At 49.1% G+C, this 19,690-nt stretch overlaps 1 protein-coding gene across 3 annotated transcripts in view; it reads right to left on the bottom strand.

Annotated features, from left to right (window-relative positions):
• The window catches only part of ELAVL1 (ELAV like RNA binding protein 1), a 36,558-nt gene extending 17,204 nt beyond the window's left edge, over positions 1-19,354 (bottom strand). For 2 of the 3 annotated variants that reach the window (XM_080359019.1, XM_080359021.1), the window contains exons 1-2: positions 19,261-19,354; positions 7,533-7,716 (exon numbers count right to left, since the gene is read on the bottom strand). In XM_080359019.1, the coding sequence (XP_080215145.1) occupies positions 7,533-7,704 (172 nt within the window). In that variant the 5' untranslated portion in view covers positions 7,705-7,716; positions 19,261-19,354. Of the gene's footprint in view, positions 1-7,532; positions 7,717-13,551; positions 13,767-19,260 lie in introns of all 3 variants that reach the window. The other variant, XM_080359020.1, reaches the window with a different exon arrangement.
• Positions 19,355-19,690: the final 336 nt, after the last annotated feature.

Here is a 19,690-nt window from a genome sequence, read left to right as displayed (position 1 = left end):
GACTGTCCCGCTCTGCTCTGCGCTGGGGCGGCCTCACCTGCAGCATTCACTGTGTCCCCAGGGCTGGGGACACGGGAGAAAAGGAGACAAAGCTACTGGAGAGTGTCCAGAGGAGGAACACGAAGCTGCTGAAGGTTTGGAGGGGAAGCCGGATGAGCAGCGGCTGCAGTCCCTGGGTTTGCTCAGCTGGAGCAGAGCAGCCTGAGGGCAGAGCCCATGGGCTGCAGGTTCCTCAGCAGGAGCAGGAGGGGCAGGGTGAGCTCTGCTCTGTGACAGGGACAGAGCCCAGGGAACGGCAGCAGATGTGCCAGGGAGGGGCAGTGGGACATGAGGAAAAGGTTCTTCCCCAGAGGTGCTGGACACTGAACAGGCTCCCAGGGAGGTGTCACGGCCCCAGCCTGACAGTGTTCAAGAAGAGACTGGAGACCGTCCTCAGACACACGGGGTGACCTGTGGGGTGTCCTGTGCAGGGACAGCAGTTGGAACCAATGATCCTGTGGGTCCTTCCAGCTCAGGACATTCTGTGATTAAATTGCTATTCTGCAGAAACAAACTGCCTCTCTGTCGGAAGAGAATGGAAGTATTCTAGGAAGATGTGGAACAATAACTCCCACTGAAAAGATGTTCAGAAGTATTGGAGTACAACTGAATATTTTGCTATATGGCTCATTTTTATGGCTTGCTGGGGGAAGAAGCAAACAAAGTGACCATGTCAGCTTTTGTAAAGCACAGCACTTCATGCAACCGCTGGCCCAACTGCATTGGCCATTATGATACATAGGACCGTAAAGTCAAAGGGAAGGATATGAACCATGAATATACTTAATCCTTTCAATGTCTCCAGATATAATAAATCGATAATCACAACCCTAAAGCAGTAGGAGTCACCCCCCTTTCCACCAGCCCTGCTCTCAGCACAACCCCCGGTGCACCAGCCACTCCTCCCAACTGGTACCAGCTGCAAATACCCCGAGGGTGCCACCTGTCCCAGTCATTAACAAACATTTTAAACAGAACTGGCCTTGATATCAAACCTTTGGGTACTTCACTAGTGACTGGTTCAGCTGGACTCTGTGCTGCTGTTCAACCTCGGAGAGCGGCTGCCCAGTCACCCCAGGTCATTCACGGGTGCCACAGCTCCTCCGGCAGCGATAGGACGGGTCTCTGCCCAGCCCAGGGCCCCCTGCAGCCCCAGCAGCCCCTCTCTTTCAGTCAAGGCTCCTGCTGTCACAGGGACGGCTGCAGACCATGTCACCACCGCTCCCGACAGCACCCAGGCTGATTGCAACACAGCCCACAGCCCTACCTGCGTGGCTACAGCAGCGCTCCGAGCTCTGCGCTGGGCCTGACTGTTACACAGGCCTGTCCTAAGCAATAGTTAAGAAGGTGCTTGATGTTCCCTAACCAGCGGTCAACCACAACAAAAGCTCCAACCTTCCATTGGTCAAGTACAGCTGGCAGAGCTCAGAGCTAGAGCTAGAAGTCCAGGTCTCCTTTCCTGGCAGCAGCAACACCCCCATTCCCCAAAGGCTCCCGAAGCCCATTGACAATCCCCAAAGCTCCCAGAACATTTAGCAGCAGAGCCCAGAACTGCTGCACCAGCTGCTCCTTCTGCAATTTGTGCTCTGAACCCACGTGAATGATACAAGCAACCTTGGCATTGTGTTCCCATTCCCTTGCTGGAGCTCAGTTCTCACCTCTGAGGTAGTTTATATGGCCACGCTCATGATAAAGGAAAGTGAAGCTGGCAAAGCTATAAAGGTGTTATCGTTTTCAGTATTCAACCAATTTGTCTGCAAACCATTTGCAGTTTGCATTAAATTAACCGCAGTCGCTGGGCGTTCTTGAATGCACATTTGAAGAAATTGCATACCACCAAATGTGATTAAAGAGGCAGGAAAAAATCCAGGGGTAATGATGCATTCCAATTACACGGTTAACAGCAAAACTGCATAAGCAATTTCATGGTGGTTTTCCACGCAAAAGGAAACAATTCCAGCTAAAGAGAATACTTAAATACCTTCCACAAAACAAGAACACTTAAGAATTCTGTTTCTAGACTGAAGTCCACTGCACTAATGAGAGTTACCCCGTCATGTGAGCTAGAGAGCTACTGATCACCCTTCAGCATCTGAAAACAGCGCAACGAAATCTTCCTCCCCTTTTTGCTTTCAAAGCTTCCAAGGACACAGCCATTCATTCCTCTTCCAGCTGTATAACTTGTGTGAAAGAGCGTTCCGGAGAACACACCACGGGAAGGAAAAGACAGGGAACAGGTGGAGACGCGCACCTGTCACAGGGGCACCCAAAGGTCACATCAGACAGGCAATGGTGGCTCCATTTATGCCCCAGTTCATCTGGGCTGTGGCCATTTCTGGGACTGGTCCAGGAAGGTCTATCAGCCAAAGTGTTTCATTGTTCAGGGCAATGTCTGTCAGCCGAGGGGCTGGTGTATGACCAGACTGGCCCACAAAATTCCAGGAGGCCATCGGCATCCTGGCTGGTACCAGGAACAGTGTGGCCAGCAGGCCCAGGGCAGCGACCATCCCTGTGCTGGGGCCTGGGGAGGCCAAAACGCAAATCCTGTGTTCAGTTTTGGGCCCCTCACGCCAAGAAAGGCCTTGAGGTGCTGGAGCGAGTGGAGAGAAGGGAACAGAGCTGGTGAGGGGCTGGAGCACAAGTGTGATGGAGCAGCTGAGGGACCTGGGGGTTCAGCTGGAGAACAGGAGCTGAGGGGAGACCTTCTGATCCCTGAACTGCCTGAAAGGAGCTTGGAGCCAGGGGGGGTCGGGCTCTGCTCCCCAGGAACAAGCGCCAGGAGCAGAGGAAACGGCCTCAAGTTGCGCCAGGGGAGGTTGAGGTTGGATCTGGGGAACAATTTCTTCCCCAAAGTGCTGTGGGGCATTGGAACAGGCTGCCCAGGGCAGTGCTGGAGTCGCCATCCCTGGAGGGCTGGACAGACGGACATGAGGTTCTCAGGACATGGGGCAGTGCCAGGGGTGGGTTATGGTTGGACTTGATGATCTAAAGGGTTTTTTCCAAACAAAATGATTCTATGATAAAACGTCCATTCTGATTCACGTTAGTCAGGAACAGCAGAGATCTTTGTCCCCAACAGCTGCTGACCAAGGAGTTCAACTGCAGCAAGATCCAGAGCTCAGAGCTGCTTGTATTTTGGCAGCTGGCAGGTAGAGATGGAGCCTCCAGCACAGGATGAAGAATCATATCCTAGATTTCCCAGAGAAGAAAGCCCTGAGTATCACAGGGACACCCTATTCGCTGCTTGAGCAGTACAGAAGGTGTGAGGCAAGGAACAAGAACCATCAAGAAGTTGGATGCCTCCCTAACAAAATCAACCATCAGACAGAACATTTTTACAGAGAGACGCAGCCAGCAAACATGTCCCCAGGTACTCGGAGCAGGGCTGTCGGTGTCGCGAGCAACAAACAGATCCCTCGGCACTCCCAGACCCTAAACATGCAGGAAAAGTTTAACTCAACCTTTTCAGAGCTTTAGAACAGGGTTTGGAAGTACCAACACCTGAGCAGGGTGAAGGGAAGACAGAGAAACTAAATCCATCGGCCGCTCATGGCAAACTAACTTTCAGCTCTAACATTTGGTCCTGAAGGACTAAAAGCCTGTGTGCACCTGCGCAAACAGCAGATTAAAGATGAGCAGGTTCTCTCAGAAAACTTCCAGGTATTGATTAGAAGCATCCGCGCTGTGCACCATCAGATGTCCTGACACAAGGAGCCACCCACACGTGTGCTGCGAGGAACCTAGCGAGAGCAGAGCGCCGCAAAGGGCTGGATTCCTGCACTGACGGGAGAAAAATGCTTTAAAAACATTCACATGGAGGAGAAGCCCAGCACAGCAGATTGGCCAGAATCCGGATGTCCCAGCAAAGACAAGCAGCCCCAATGCAAAATATGGTACAGGACATACTTATTCTGTTGAATCATCTATGGCAGGAGGTGGCAGCTCCAAGAAACAGAACATGTAACACTGGGCACATTGCTGGGTGGGAAACCAGCACAGAGCAGAAGTTTGGCGCTGCTGTGGCTGAGTCAGTGCCAGAGGCTGCGGTGTAACCGCTGCAGGCTCATCGCACAAAGCCCAGGACTTTTCCTTCCTCTCAGCCAGAGCCACAGAAGAGAGGATTTAATCAACTGAACTGGGGAGCAGATACTCACAAGCCTCAACAACTACTGCAAAAGGCCAGGAGATGCAAGAGCATAAAGTTACATCCCAGACTTGATGCTGTGCCGCACAATATTGGGGAGCAACCTTGTGATGGATCCTCAGAGCTCACAGCCCCGAGGTTGGTGCTGGTTTTAAGATCAGACAGAAAGAACAGGACCCAACATGAGTTCTGCAGTTCTCTTATGAAAATCCTGGATGTCCAAGTCACGCTCACCATAAACACAAGTGCAGCGAGCAAGAGAGCAACAACCCACCATTCACCCGCTCACCCTGAGCACTGATTCACTCAGCACAGGTTGAGCGAAGTCTGGAAGGGCTTAGGAATGCAAAGCACAAAGCGGGGACTGGAGAGAGCAGCAGCATGGCCCTGCAGAGCAGCAGGAGCTGCAGGAGCCCCGTGCCCTGCCCAGCCCCATGCCGCGCACCCTGCCCAGTGTCCAGTTGCCCAGCCCAGCCGAGCCCCGCACTCTGCCCAGCCCCACACCCTGCCCAGCGCCCCACTGCCCTGCCCAGCCCAGCACCCTGCCCAGCCCAGCACCCTGCGCCCAGCCCAGCACCCTGCGCCCAGCCCAGCACCCTGCGCCCAGCCCAGCACACCCTGCATCCTGCCCAGCCCAGCACCCTGCGCCCTGCCCAGCCCCGCTGCCCTGCGCAAGCTGCTCTTACACTTACTGGTAAAACAAAATAAAACACAAAAACAACAAGAAACCCACAGATAAAGAAGTTACCACATCACAGACAGCAAAACAAACGCAGAGTCGCACTCTTACCAAGTGCCACAATCCATACGTGCACAAAGCAGAAAATTTCCATTCTATGGCTTGTTGCTACTTTCAGCTCCCCATAGCGCTCATCAAGAACAGAACAAAGGATAAGTGCTCTAGTGGCTTCAAAGAGCTTCTCTAAATTCTGTAAACACAATCTAATACCTGGAACACAAAGTTGTTCAGTCCCCGGCTGTATTTGAAAGAAAACTCATGTATATTCTGATCCTAATGAAATGTTTTGCTCAAACAACACAAAACTTTGGCTTTCAGATTGATTCTCGAATCACAGTAATCAGTCTCAAGCAAGTTCATTAAGTCACCAAAAACCGCACTCCAGACAGAGCACATTTCTGCCCTGCATGTTTCATTAACAGAGAACTAATTGAGAAAAAAAAAAACCCAACATGTCATTGTTTTATGAAAAATAAGCATTATCGAATATTAACTCTGCAAATACAGTCGATAAAGGCCGCTCTAAAGACAAAATGCTTGGATTTAACAGAATGTCATGGGGGCATCAAAGCTGTGATTTCATTGAAAATAACTCATCTAAAAGTCTAATTCCACCAAAAGGAGAGGATACCTGGCTCGGGCCTCTCAACCCCACCACATCTCAGGTGCCGATGTGATGACGTATCTGAGCTGACAGAAACCAAGGTGAGGGAGCTGAGCGGGTTGTTCTGGCAGCTCTGGTTTCCTCCTCGTCTGCCACGGGGTCAGAAAAATGCCAGTGGTGGCACAGGGAAACAGAACTTGCCCACGAGACCGTTCTGCAGGGGCAGCCAACCGTGGGACCTGCAGAGGGGAGCTGTACAGCACAGGAACCTTCATGCAAACGTTCAGGGGCGGAAAGAAAAGCAAAAGGAAGAAAAAAGGTGGTACTTTTAGAAGGTTCCCGAAGAAGCCAGTTCTTAGTTACTGGTATTCTGAATTAATGAGCAGGGAGAAGACTGGAAGTCACTCCTAACGGGGATGCAAATGAATGAAAATGAGGTAGTAACCAAATGAAGTGGTTTGACCACCAGAGCCACACAGAATAACACCCTCCATCACTTCACAGCAGAGCAAGAGCCTTGTCCGCAGGAGCTCAAGGACTCAATAACACTGACAGGAGCTCTACTTTGGATTCTTTGGAGGGCTGTTAAGAAAAACCTGAAGCACACAAGCACATGTTTTGGACGTTGAACTACCCAGCACTGTCTGGTTCCAAGTTCAGGTTACCCAGACTCCACCATTCGGTGCTCCAGGGAAGCGGGAGGTTGACTCTCGAGGTCCCGAGGGGTCTTGCTCCCCATTTAAACCATCCTTCCCTCCACACAGACCTTTTGGTGCTTATTTGCAAGTGTCAGGTGTGGATCAGCCATGACATCTGATCAACGTCTTGCTCTTATTAAACAGAGCAAGGCTCTACTTCTGAGCATCTCACACTGCATGACGGCATCGAGACTGAATATCCGGCTATCAAAGCATTCAAAGGAATCAGTATTTTACGGAACTATTTCACAATGATTTTACGTATATAATCCGTAAGTACAGATTGAGGTAGACAGTATACTTCATCTGAAAGAAATCAGGATAAATAAAGCTGTGGAAATCAGAGAAGCCACTCTGAAAGTAAATTATAAAGTCTTCAATTATTCAGTTCTCATGTCTATTCTTGAGCATGTAAAATAAAGTACTAAAGTCAGTTAAGACAACAGATGATTTCTCACATGTTTCATTAGCGTTCGTGTAGTTTCTACACCCAGATAAGTAGTTCCAGGCCTGTGTTGTTATGGATTAGACAATGATCTAAGTCAGTATTGCTAGAATCTGACACACAGGATTGAGCAGAGTTCCCCCAGGCGCCGTGTGCAGGCTGAGCGCAAACAGGCACCGCAAACAGGTGCGTTTGCCGCTAAACCTGACATCCCAAATTCTGAACAAGAATCACCAGAATTCGTAAATGCAGATTTTTAACAGTGCAAGGATTAAAACATCTTCACACAGCTTCTGCAACTAAACAGATACGGCTATGGAACCAGTTGCTCTACCAGCATGTGTTTGTTTTCAGGGAAACATTGATATTCACAAATTCCAACAATTCATTCCTCTCATTTTTAGAGCTACTAGTCATCATCTTATTTAAAGAACCTCTGTAAAGAACTCACGCAGAGCGATAAGGGCCACAAGTGTTCAGACACAGGCCGCACCTTCGTTGTACTGATCAAAATCAGAGCAGAAGGTATGTTGGCACATTCAGAGCTCTGGGAGAGTCAAAACTGCTCAGAATGAATAAGCTGGGGACCAAATCTGAGCCAGTTTCAGCCATGCCTATTGAGCCTATTGACTGACTTAGGAACTGTACTTCTTGGATTTCTTAAACATATACAAACCAGTCATTAATTCAGCCTTAAGTATGGGATACGCAGCATCCAGCCTCACCATTGCTACAGTTAGATGCATACTTGTTAACAGTTTGATGACACACGAATATTTAATATTTCTATGTTAAATTGCATTCAATTATTTGGTCAAACAGTTCACCACAAAGCAAAACATTTCTTATACATGAGACTATACCTGCAACTTTGTCCCGAATAAGCTTTGCAGATTCCACTTCGCCGATACTGCTAAATAGACTCCGTAACTCATCCTGCGTCATGTTCTGAGGGAGGTAGTTCACAATTAAATTTGTCCTACCGATATCATCCCTGCAATCTTCAGCCATGTGATCTTCATAACCATTAGACATTTTATATTATATCTGCAAAGAGAAAAGTCCCAAGTAAGTTCCACATCTCTGCGCTTCAACAAGCTGAACTTTTTCCACCCAAAATACGTTTGAATGTTTATTTTTAAAAACTGAGAACAAGCAACTGTTTCAACTCCACATTTTTTCCACTCACAAACAGAAACATTACTTACTGAAAATCCAGACCATTCATTCTTTCAACTGACAAGCACGGCATTTTACAAAACTATGTACCATTCAAGAACATATTGGGCTTCTTTTATCATTAATAAAAAGCACCGAGCCAGGGTGTGCACACACTGCTGTCAGCACTAAGGCTTTTGCAGCAGTGGAATTAAAGATCAGGGCCCTCAAGTCCAAGCACTCGAGCAGCCAGAACCAAAACTGCCCCTTCAACCTCCACCTCAACCTCTCAGGAGACAGAAAGAGCAGCAGCCGGCTGGATCAGAGGCGGGTCCCTATTTCAACTGGGGACTGTGTATCTTTAACTGTTTGTTCCTTTACACATTGTTAATCCTGCATCTTAAGGCGCTGTTATTGTTACACGGTTGCCTTTGGGTGAGTGTTTATTGCGTATATGTAACAGATTAATCTGCACCGAACACTCACTTTGGTGCGTGTTGAGTGTTTGATACAGTTTCTATTTTTGCATCTTTTTAAAGGAAGCCTTGAGAAAACACCCAGATATTCCCCCTGTGCAGACGCTTTGCCTGGTGACCCATCCGCGGGGCCATCGGCTCCCTGCTCCTCCGTGCCCGGAACAGCAGGTTTTAAACTGCACTTAGAAATAGTCAAAATCAGGATATCTGCTCCTGCACCAGGAGAATCGGGGTGTCCAAGGGGCTCTGGGAGCCTGGACTGGCGTGTCCTGGCTGGAAACACCATCGGACGCTCATTTCTCAGATGGTTCCAGACTCTGATTCTCCAGTTTGCTGCAGGTTTGTCATCCTCTCAGTTCAAGAGACTGAAACATCTCCAGCTCCAAAACAACAATTGTGTCACGGTTAAGTAGAAATGTGCCCCCAGTTCAGACTCCACCAGGAAGGGGCATAGGACCAAGCACTTATTTGTGGATGAATTTAAGGCTAATCTGCAAGGATCACATTTTTTCTTTAATGCAGAGTTCTCACTACAGGAACACCATCAGGAGTCCGGCTGCAGAAACCAGCAATGGTTGCTTAGCTAATCACCTGTCCTTGCTATACTCCATTTACCGACTCTGTAAATTCAGATTCACCTGCTGTATTTCCCCAATAAAGGTCAATGAGCATGTCACCTGCTGCACTAGAGCAGCCAAATGAATAACTCAAGGCTCCGTGTAAACCTTCCGGGTTCAACACGAAACTCATTGAATCTCTCGGTGCCACCACAGAATAATTAATTACCGCAGGCTCAAAGATGAACTTTGTGTTTACTTCACTAGAACTTTTGGCCAATGTGCTCATTTGGCCAAAAGAATAACAGCACGTTGTACATAAGTGACGACCATTGACACTCCTGCAGAAGCCGTTCAGCGGAGCCTGCGCACAGGGGCTGGAGACGGTATCACCAGCACGAGGCTGGTCCTGCCTGAGGGGATGATCAATCTGAGCTGAATCAGAACATTTTAAGATATTATTGCTCCTCAGCCACCAGCAAAACATCAGGTCAGATGTTCAGAGAATGCAAAAGCCTCCAGCTCTACCCACGCAGCAAGCTCTGCAGTGCCACTCGGTCACACTGCCTGCATTTCAACGCATTTTTGCGCTGAGATGGGTCAGAAGAATTCACATGACCACACGTGCTTCTCAAATAAGGCGATTTTAAGTTACAACTTAAAGTTACAACACCACAACTTAAGTTAAAACACCATGAGATAAGTCTGTAGCATCAGGTTTCTGTCCAGCTTCAGACCCCTCTGGGCTCAGGGCCTGAGCAGCAATGGCACTCAGCTCCGTTTCACTGAGCAGGATCTAAAAAGGATCAGCATTGCCAGGGAATAATGGAGTAAGTCAGCAATGGCAGCTGGAAATGCCAAGTCCCCAAAGGGAACGCTGCCTGCAAGGAGTGCTGAAAGTCCCTCCACAGGAGTGATTGTTAAGTCACATTTGGCATTTATTTCCCACTTTCTTCTTGTGAAGGTCAGGGTTTTTTCAATGGCAATAACAGCACTTTAGAATAAACCCCGACTAGACTTCTGTTGAGATTTAGCACAGTAGAGATCTAAACGGAATCTGGTTTGAATGTGTTGAAGCATTAGCAGCTCACAGAGGGGGTCCTGCCCCCTTCACCCGCTGGTTATCCTCCTCTGCCCCATTTCTGCGTCTCGGGTGTTGGCAGCAGCAACCCCAGCGCCTCCTGCCCCGTGAGAACACACTTGTACCGGGGAAGCACAGAAAACACCACCGGGAGGGAAGCACTTTCTGTTGTGTCAGCAGTTTTAAGCCGCTTTCCTTGCAGCAGGATAAGCACCCAAGGGGAAACGGCACAGCCAGGAGCACCGAGGATGTTCCCTCATGTCATTAAACACACACACGTTCCCTTCCAGCCCCGTCAGAACTGCCCGAGCACAACCGCAGAGAAGGTTCCTGTTCTGCTAAACGATGCTCAACCAGCTGAACCTGCTCTGTTCGACATATCTGACCTATAAAACCACATGAGTCACGTTTTCAAAAGTGTTTTACCGGAAGGCGGCCGCGCTTGCCTTTGTCCTGTGTAAAATTCAAGCCCTACAAGCACAACACACCAATATGTTGATGAGTAGGAAGTTGTACAGTACAATTATTTAGTCGGCAAAGGAAGAAACATTGAGATTTTCCCAGCTTTACAAGACAGAAGTTCAAATTTCCTTCGCTTTAACCAAATTTGCCTGAGGTATGATCCAAAACCTTCCTGCTGCCAAGATTTTCCACCTGCCAAGTTTAAGAAGTCGCTATATATTTTCATGCTTTCCAAACCCCAAACCTTCATTTTAAGAAGTTTATTTTCTTTTATCCTCCAAGGTGTATCTGCTGCCTATAAAGGAGGCACTAGAGCTGGATAGCGCGCACAGCAAACTCCATGGCATGCCAGGATGACACGGGACCAGCTTAGATCCAGCATGAAGCAAAATTGACAGGAGTTTGGCAAGTGGTTCTGAGCTTTAAATGATTTTACCACAGCCTCTAATCTCACTGTCTGCAATCCTTACCATCTCCATCTCCCTGTGATAAACAGGTTGTGCCTAGGGCACTGTTGATTCAGAAGCAATTAGAGCTGTGAAGGAAACCTGCCATCTGCTTTTCTTCTGCCATTAGGAAAGAAATGAGAGGAAGCCTTGGCATAAAGGCGGGTAAACACTGCCATGGGAGAGCAGGAAAAAGCACGCAGAGATAACGGCAGAGTGGGGGAGAGGAAAAGGAGCAGAGTGCTGATAAGAAGATGCCCCTTTCTCCCTGATCTTCCAGCAGGCACTGACACAACCCACCGCACCACCAGCGCTTCTGGCCAGCCTGGCGGTGCCAAACCACTTCATCTGCTGGTGCCGAACCTCTCCCGCCCCCGAGAACCAAACCAGCCCCTGAGGAGCTGCTAACCCCTGCATACTGAGCAGAACTCCAAAAAGAAAAGGCGGTATAACGTGGTCAATATGAATGAAATGAGAAATGCTACCTAAGGAAACAAGTTTTTCACTCTGCTGTCACTGAAATATATTGAGGGAATCCCCGGGTCTTTCTTTACCCAAGAGGGAACAATCAAGTTGTACCAGTAAATACCCCAGACATGAGAATCAGGCCTAGAAATTAACTTGGATCTGTCACTTCATTAACTGATGTGTATCAATGCACACTGACATAAATCAGAAGTCCAAAGGCACGTGAATTCTCAGCAGGGATGGACAGGAGCCCGGCTGGGAAGGGCTGTCTGCAGTGACACCAGCTACGTGCCGCACAGCCTTCCCAAAAGGCCTTCAGCCCTGTGTGCCCCAAAGACAGACATTTAAGACTAAGCTCCATCACACAGCAGTTCCAAGAATGAGAATTTTCTTAAAAAACAACCAAACCCTGCAGCAGCTTGTTTTAAAAGGCAGCCTTCTTCTTCTTCCTTGTGTAAGATGCCCTCAAGCTTATAAGGTCAAGGATGCATCAAATAACCAACGGAAACCAGATGTACTTTGCCCTAATCTTCCTTAATTCTGGAGACGCTCGAATTCATATTGTCCAACACTTTACTACCTGCTTCAAAGACTCTTCGTTCACCAACAGCCAGGTCTGCGTTCTCAGGACTGGACTGAAAAGCTCTCCAAAGGATTTTTTACAGAACTGTTGCACTGACCATGAACACCACCTGCTCACAGATCCCAAAAGGTTTAAAATAAAAACCATTATTGCAAAAACAATGCCCCAGAATTCTATGACATGGTGCTAACAAGTCTTTCCCTGTGAGATGTTCACTAAGAAGGAAGATCTATACCAACCTGAGGAGAGCCTGAAACAGGAACATCAGCAAGAAAGATGTGTCTTCAGGATCAGGCAATAGGCCCAGGACACCTTCACCATGTTCCCAGGTCTGCAAAGGCACTAGAGCACTACTGGGATCAAAAACGTGAATGCAGACACCTAAACCCACAACAAATATGAGCATCATAGCTACTAAGCACAGCACGGCCAGCTGGGCAGGAGGGGACTGTCCCGCTCTGCTCTGCGCTGGGGCGGCCTCACCTGCAGCATTCACTGTGTCCCCAGGGCTGGGGACACGGGAGAAAAGGAGACAAAGCTACTGGAGAGTGTCCAGAGGAGGAACACGAAGCTGCTGAAGGTTTGGAGGGGAAGCCGTGTGAGCAGCGGCTGCAGTCCCTGGGTTTGCTCAGCTGGAGCAGAGCAGCCTGAGGGCAGAGCCCATGGGCTGCAGGTTCCTCAGCAGGAGCAGGAGGGGCAGGGTGAGCTCTGCTCTGTGACAGTGACAGAGCCCAGGGAACGGCAGCAGATGTGCCAGGGAGGGGCAGTGGGACATGAGGAAAAGGTTCTTCCCCAGAGGTGCTGGACACTGAACAGGCTCCCCAGGGAGGTGTCACGGCCCAACCTGACAGTGTTCAACAAGAGACTGGAGACCGTCCTCAGACACACGGGGTGACCTGTGGGGTGTCCTGTGCAGGGACAGCAGTTGGAACCAATGATTCTGTGGGTCCCTCCAGCTCAGGACATTCTGTGATTCTACTGCAGAACTTAAGACAGGAAATTCTTCCACAGACAATGACCTCTGTGCTCCTTCATGCCAGCAATTAGCACCTTTATTAAAATCCAGGCAGCAGGTCTCATCACTCCAGCAATTAACCTGTTCTCATTCATGCCATACAAATGGGAACATATGAATGCCATACATTCTCCAGGCAGTGGAAGCCCCATAGGGCTGCAGATGCTCAGGTGAGCACTCACTGTGCTGCACACCAGGCCAGAGCTGCCTCAAACATATTTCCTGTCCTTGATATCAGAAGCACGCAGACCGCCCCAACACCTGACACTTGGCCAAAGAGCCAGATGAAGGCACCGACGGCCTGTGGCCCAGAGCCTGCGGCAGCTTCGCTGCAACACCAGGAATGGGCCCCACTCAGCCCAACAGGGTCCTCAAAGCCCAGAACTGAGCTGCTGACACCCTTACTGACCCAACTCCTCACTTTGCAGTGAAGTGCGAGTTCACATCACCTCAGACATGCTCTGCAGGACGTGCTGCGGGAGACAGCGGCTCACAGAGTCCTAAAAGTGAGGAAGTCTTTGTTGGGGTTAATACCAGTGAACGAACAGGGATCCTGCACTGAAACCAGTGACCCTGGCAGAGTTCTGCTGGTGAGCCGCCTTGACCAAGGGTTTACTCTTGAATACACCTGCTGACCTCAAGAATCTTGGTGGGATGCTTCCAGTAGAACTTCGGGGCTATCCAAAGAAGAGACCTCCTGTTTCTTCAGCACACAGATGATATTTGTTGACATGCCCCTCCGGTAAGTCCTGGTTGACTCAGAGGCAAACAACAAACCTGGCTCTCTCTCTTGGGCACTGCTCTGCCACTCAATTTTGAAGCTGCTGAATAGTGTTCCTTGGAGATTACACCTGAAATAGAACCAAAAGGATGCTACCACATCAAAGGAAGTGCCAAACCAACCCACACAGCTGCAAAAGGCAGATGCAGAGGTGCTGAGGTGTCTGGGTCTGAACACATGCCAAAAGCAATGCCATGCACAACAGGGCCTGGAGGGCCTGCAGAGTCTCCACTAGTTTTAACTGCCTCAGGAAAACAGTTTTCAAAAATGATCCAACATAGCATTACCATGCAAAAACTTACTTTGCAACTAGCTGTCACGATAGGATTGAGAAGCAAGAGTTTAATCGAGACACAGAAGGGACAGAGACTGGGGAAAAAAAGAACCCCCGTTTTCTTCTCAGAAGTCACTGTACGGAATGGAACATGTTTCACCTGAGAAGCAGAAAAAACCCCACTAGGCCCACCTGCCTCCCAGGAAAACAAAAAAGAAGTTTCCCAATGTTCCAGAGCCAGAAAACATCTCTACTACTTCATCCAGACTCCTCTACTTACACCAGAGATTCACCGTAATCTCCTAGAAAAACTCTTATTCTTTACAGCACCTCTTTTTAGTTCCCCAGCAGCTCTTCACCCACAAGCACAGACCTGCCGGTGAACATCCAGAGCACAGCTCACTGACAACACAGCGCCAGACCCATCGCTGCCTGCCCTGCCGCAGCCTCGCAGCATCGCTTCAGACAGCAGAGGATTCGCATCCCAACCTAACACCAAAAGCCAGCTGGGGAGGGGAGATCACCAAATCCATAGATTCTCTCTCTGATTCAAGAATAACGTTTATACAGCATACAAGTGGGAAAATAGAAGTTAAGTTTAACATAAAACATCACCCTAGTGTGCACATGCACAGAACAGGCCACACACGTCAAAACCTTGACTCAGATCTGAGTTAGATGCTTAAGTCTTTCAACAGATTATTTCAGTGTAGACTTGCAAAGGCAGGTGATAATCCTTAAGCTTTCCATAGGAATAATTTAGGTAGGAAGTAGTGTGCCTGTGTTTGAGAGATGCCCGATGCTGTCTCCGAAAAGCAAATCCATGACACAAAGGAAGAATCTTGACCTTTTCTTGCCTGTAACGCTGGCTCGGGCTGACTGGCAGCTACTCCATTTCACGAGCATGAATCTTGTGTTTCATTGAAACAGTCGTTGTCCTGAGCTTGAAGTGTGTTTGGGTACAGATGAAAACAAAGGTATAACGTGAGGTGTCACAGATTCATCCTTCCCAATGGTACTTTTACCCTATTGCTCTTTTTATTGTCCCACAGCGATCAATAAATTCAGTATTCTCTCCCACGCAGCCGTTTCACACAAATCCCTCTGCCCTGCAGCCACAATATTTTAAATCAGCAAACAGGAGAAATTCAAATTCAGGAGTCAAATCGATCCATTTGGCATTTGTGTTCTTTCCTCCCCCAAGAATGAAACAAAGTCCACTAAAGATGCTAACGGAGGTCATTTGGAAAAAGGGTTTGTCCTTAGATGGGAAGATTCTTTGACACTGAAACTCTTGCGCATTAAGCCACAGAAGTCGCTTAACTTATACACATATGTTCCTTCCACACTGATATCCAGGTGACATTTGTAAATCTGGCAAACAAATAGATCCTTTCTGCCTTCAGATTATTCAGAGCTAATAGATCTCACCTTTTTATTGATTCTTCTCCCCCTTTGCAAACCTGCAATGAAGACACTGCCCTTTTTCTCCTTAGTGTGACTACATTTAAAATTCCAACATTTTGGCCATTCTGACAATAAAAATATCTCAGCACCAGAAGTGGCCGTTACTGAAATCTGCTACTGCATTTCAAACTATTTCCACACGCTAAATCAATGATTTCTAGTACAAGATATTTTAAGCTCTTTTTTCGTTTTGTTTTATAACATTGGCCATAAACTTAGTTTTAAGCATATTACTAGTCTAACAGGTCTCAACTATCATAATTACTTTAACAAAGTAGTTTCACATATTGTTTACAGTCAGATTTGTCTAAACAGTTTTTATATGCTTCTCTCACTGTTTTTTATTCACGTCCATATAATAACATCAAGCTAAATGTTTTTGCCAATCCTTATCTTGTTAGAGATGGAAGTATTTGAAGCAAAAAAATAAGCTGCATTCTTCAGAGGAACGACCTCATTTTATCATCAGGCTGATGAACTCTATGCAATTCACAGGAGCAGAATTAATCATCGTTAGGACGCTGTCAGAAATAAGTACGGACTGGCCACAGCTCTTGAGCGCGGTGGGGGATCAGGGCCGCCCGACACCAGCTCCGCTTGATACGGCCGAACAAAGGCCAGTTGGAAATCCTGCAGCTCAAGATACTCCACATGTGCAGCTCCAGCCGAGATTCCCCATTTCCAAGGTTAATAGACAGAGAGCAGGCGACAAAGCTCAGAGCTTCACGTCAACTCCTTCCACAGTTGTTTTGTCCCTGGGTCAAAGATGCTGATGGTTCCATAACAAAGATCTCCGGCAGATGTCTTGCAGCTGACACCATCCCACCTGCCACACTGGTATTTTAAAAAGGACAGGTTTACAATAAAATGATACAAAACAAGAAATTATTATCTCCGTTGTTTGAGACAGTGTCAAACTGTCCAGTGATTTCCTCTGGCAATTTTTCACCCACAAAAAAAAAAACCTCTGGAGACAGCAGTGAGGGAACAGCCCCTTTCCTGTGCACAGGACGCTTGCGGGAGGCAAGAAGTGAAGATAAAGAACTTCGGAATCCAGACACATGCTGACAACAACTGCCCCACACATCACTCCATCCTTGGATCAGCAGCTGGCACACTTGTTTGGATGGGACAGGAAGGCACGTGAAGCAACAGGAGGAGGCAGCAGCATCCAACTCATTCACCAGCACAAATCAGGTACCTGGAAATCCATCTCTGAAGGCTTGGAGAGACAGCACAGCTTGCTGCTGCACTTCTACGCAGATGCCATGGAAGTGGTGGGTAGGAGGAAAATTAGACTTTATACTTACTATGCCACTGATAATAATATTTTTAAAAAGCAACAAAATCACACATGAAGAATATCTCTGCCTGTCCAGCATGGCTTGTTTCCACCCTACCCACCCCGCCAAAAAACAAAACAAAGCTTAAAATCTATGTTTTCATTTATCACCTACCTACAACAACACTAAATAACCAAATGGATCACTCAGACCAGCAGTTTGAAGCTTGCAGTGATAGATCACAGAGCTACCCATCGAAAAGGAAAAGTGCCCTGATAGTTTCCAATAGATGGTAAAAATTAACACCTTCATTGGCTGAACTATGTCACCCCTCCCAGAGGCCAAAATTGGCCGGAGTCTCCTGCAGCTGCCTTCCATGCTTTTTTGGAAGTACTTGGAAGTGCAAAAAGAACAGCATCTCTAAACATCTTTTTCAAGTCTGCAAATACAGCAAACTTGAGTTTTCTGTACCTAAAAATCAACCACCTTCACAGGCACTTTATCCACAAGACATGTAGTCAGTGCAACATCTAATAACATTTTATTGTCATCAATTCACAGAGGGCTAGTAACAAATAAATGAGAAAAAAGCGATCAAAGCTTAAGGAAAGAAAGCAGGCTGGTGCAATAGCTGAAAGAAACAGATTCTGAAAGTAAAATCACATGTCTCTGATAGGGCAAGACAAGGAGGGGTTTTTCAGTAAGAAAACAGGGACAGAACATGCAAGAACCAGCAAACAGAAAACAGAGTGCTTCAATTAGGAGCACAGAGCACATTTCATGGTGAGCTAATGTCAGCACTACACACCAGCCACATTCAACAGACACAACTAAGTTAAGAAAGATCCTGTACACAATATTCACATTTCCATTTGGACTGTGCTCACTGCTACCACTGCTCCCCAAACCTGCGCCGCACGAGACAACTCGGACAGTACAGCAACGCAACCACGTTGAGCTGGGGCTACATAACTATGGCCATTAACTCACTACACAATATATTTAACACCACCAGCTTCAGATGCTCCTGTTCACATTCCAACCAAGAGAAGCCAGTGCATCACAGCTTGGTAACTCAGGACCGCTGAACACTTTGAATCAGGAAACCACAGACTCATTTGCATCATTATACAAATACAGTTACACGGCTGCAGAACAAAATCTAGGACAGCCACAGGGTAATATATCGCACTGCATAAACTCACAGGCTCAGGAATAGAGACTTTATTATCTGTCACACAACACAGGCATAATCCAAGAGTCAACAGAAATCTAAGAAATTATATCAACCACTATGGAACATACACATCAGCCCGATTTTAAATAGAGATACAGAAGTCGGAAAACTCTGTTCACACAGATCTAGAAAGAAAAGTGGTTAAAACATGAGTATTAGGGAACAGGAGGCTGGTGAAGAGGTAAGAGCTGAACAATATGAGCAGCCAATATCCACATTCAAGGCATAAAAGGAAAAAGAAACAGAAGGGCCACAAAAAGTGATCAAATGTCAACGCCAACAACCAGCATTAATAAAGGGAATGAATCTCTACCCTTCCCATTTTTCCCTCCTTTATTTTTCACACTCAGTGCATCACACGACCCTGGCACAAGGCCTCACGCAACAAAACATGTTTTCCTTCTGGGCAAGTCTCAGATACAAACCTCTGCCCCACAGGTAACGCTACCCCAGGAGCCAGCACTGCAGAGCACGGCAGCCGGCACTCAGCTCCACACAACCGCTGCACCAGCGCCCAGGGGCCCTTTCTCCGGCCACCTCCACTCGCAGCCCCTCACCCACCAAACGCCCCCAACACATTTCGCCTGTTCCAATCAGTGGGAGAGGGTAAGCGCTCGACTTTGAAAAGTCTCCCACGAGCACCAACAATAGTGGGCTGCTACTTTAGTCATGATTCCTCCCGGCCAAAAGCACTTAACACAGTGTTACTTAATCCTGTTCCGAGCAGACCCAAATTAGTATCAATATTAACATATATTGTTCGTATTGGGAAGCCCACCCACAGACACTGCCCGTCAATAAAGATGTGCCAGTCTAAACAACGGTGGGAGATTTAAAAGCTGCGCCCGCGCAAACATAGGCAAAATAAATACGAAATACAACGACATTAACCAAAAGAAAAGCTCCAAGATGAGCCGCGGCCCCAGGCAGCGCATCTGCCCCCCAGGGCCGGCCCCGGCGCGGCAGCCCCGGGCAGCGGGACCCGCGGCCTTCTGGCCCAGGAGCGCGGAGGCCTCGGGCCCGTCCCGCACCGCCCGAGCCCCATCCAGCTCCCGCAGGCCCGGCAGCCCCGCAGCCGCAGCCCCGCCCCGGCCCGCAGGCCGCAGCCTCGCTCGCCGCCCCGGGCCCGCGCTCCCCCTCCGGTGGCCCCTCCCCCCGCAGGCCCCGGCTCTTCCCCCGCAAGGCCCAGGCCTCGGTCTCGCTGGCGCGGCCCTCGCCGCCCGCTCCCGCCCGCGCCGGCCTCACGGGAGCCGCCGAGGGCTCCGCGGACGCCACCCCGCGACCCGCGGCGGCGGAGCCTCACCTGCGGCCGGCTCGGCAGGGCCTGTGCAGCGGGAGGGTAACGGCTCCGCAGCGCGCACAACAAGCCGCTCGCAGCGCCGCCGGCCACGCCCACCGGCCCGCCCGCCGAACCCCGTTGGCTGACGCGCGCACGTGTCCCGTTTCCTATTGGCCCGGCGGCCCGTCCGTCAAGCGCCGGCCGGGGGCGGCCTCTCGCGGCGCGCCGGGGGGAGGGGCGCTGCGCGTGCGGCGGCCTGGCGCGGGAGCGGGGCCTGCGCGGCCCGGCCCGATCGCGGGGGCAGCGCCGCCGCCTCTCCCGGCAGACGGGCCGGGGCCGCCGGCAGCCTCCGCCGTGAGCAGGCGGCCCGCGCCGGCCCGCTCCCTCAGCAGCCTGAGGGCAGCTCCCGGCCGGGCGGTTGGCGGAGGGTGCAGGAAGGTGCCCGGCAGCCTGA

The sequence above is a fragment of the Nesoenas mayeri genome (assembly GCF_963082525.1).
Source record: "Nesoenas mayeri genome assembly, chromosome: 25".
NCBI classification, from domain to species: Eukaryota; Metazoa; Chordata; class Aves; order Columbiformes; family Columbidae; genus Nesoenas; species Nesoenas mayeri.
Note: the sequence above shows the minus strand (reverse complement) of the source record. Positions and strands in the feature narration are given on the sequence as shown.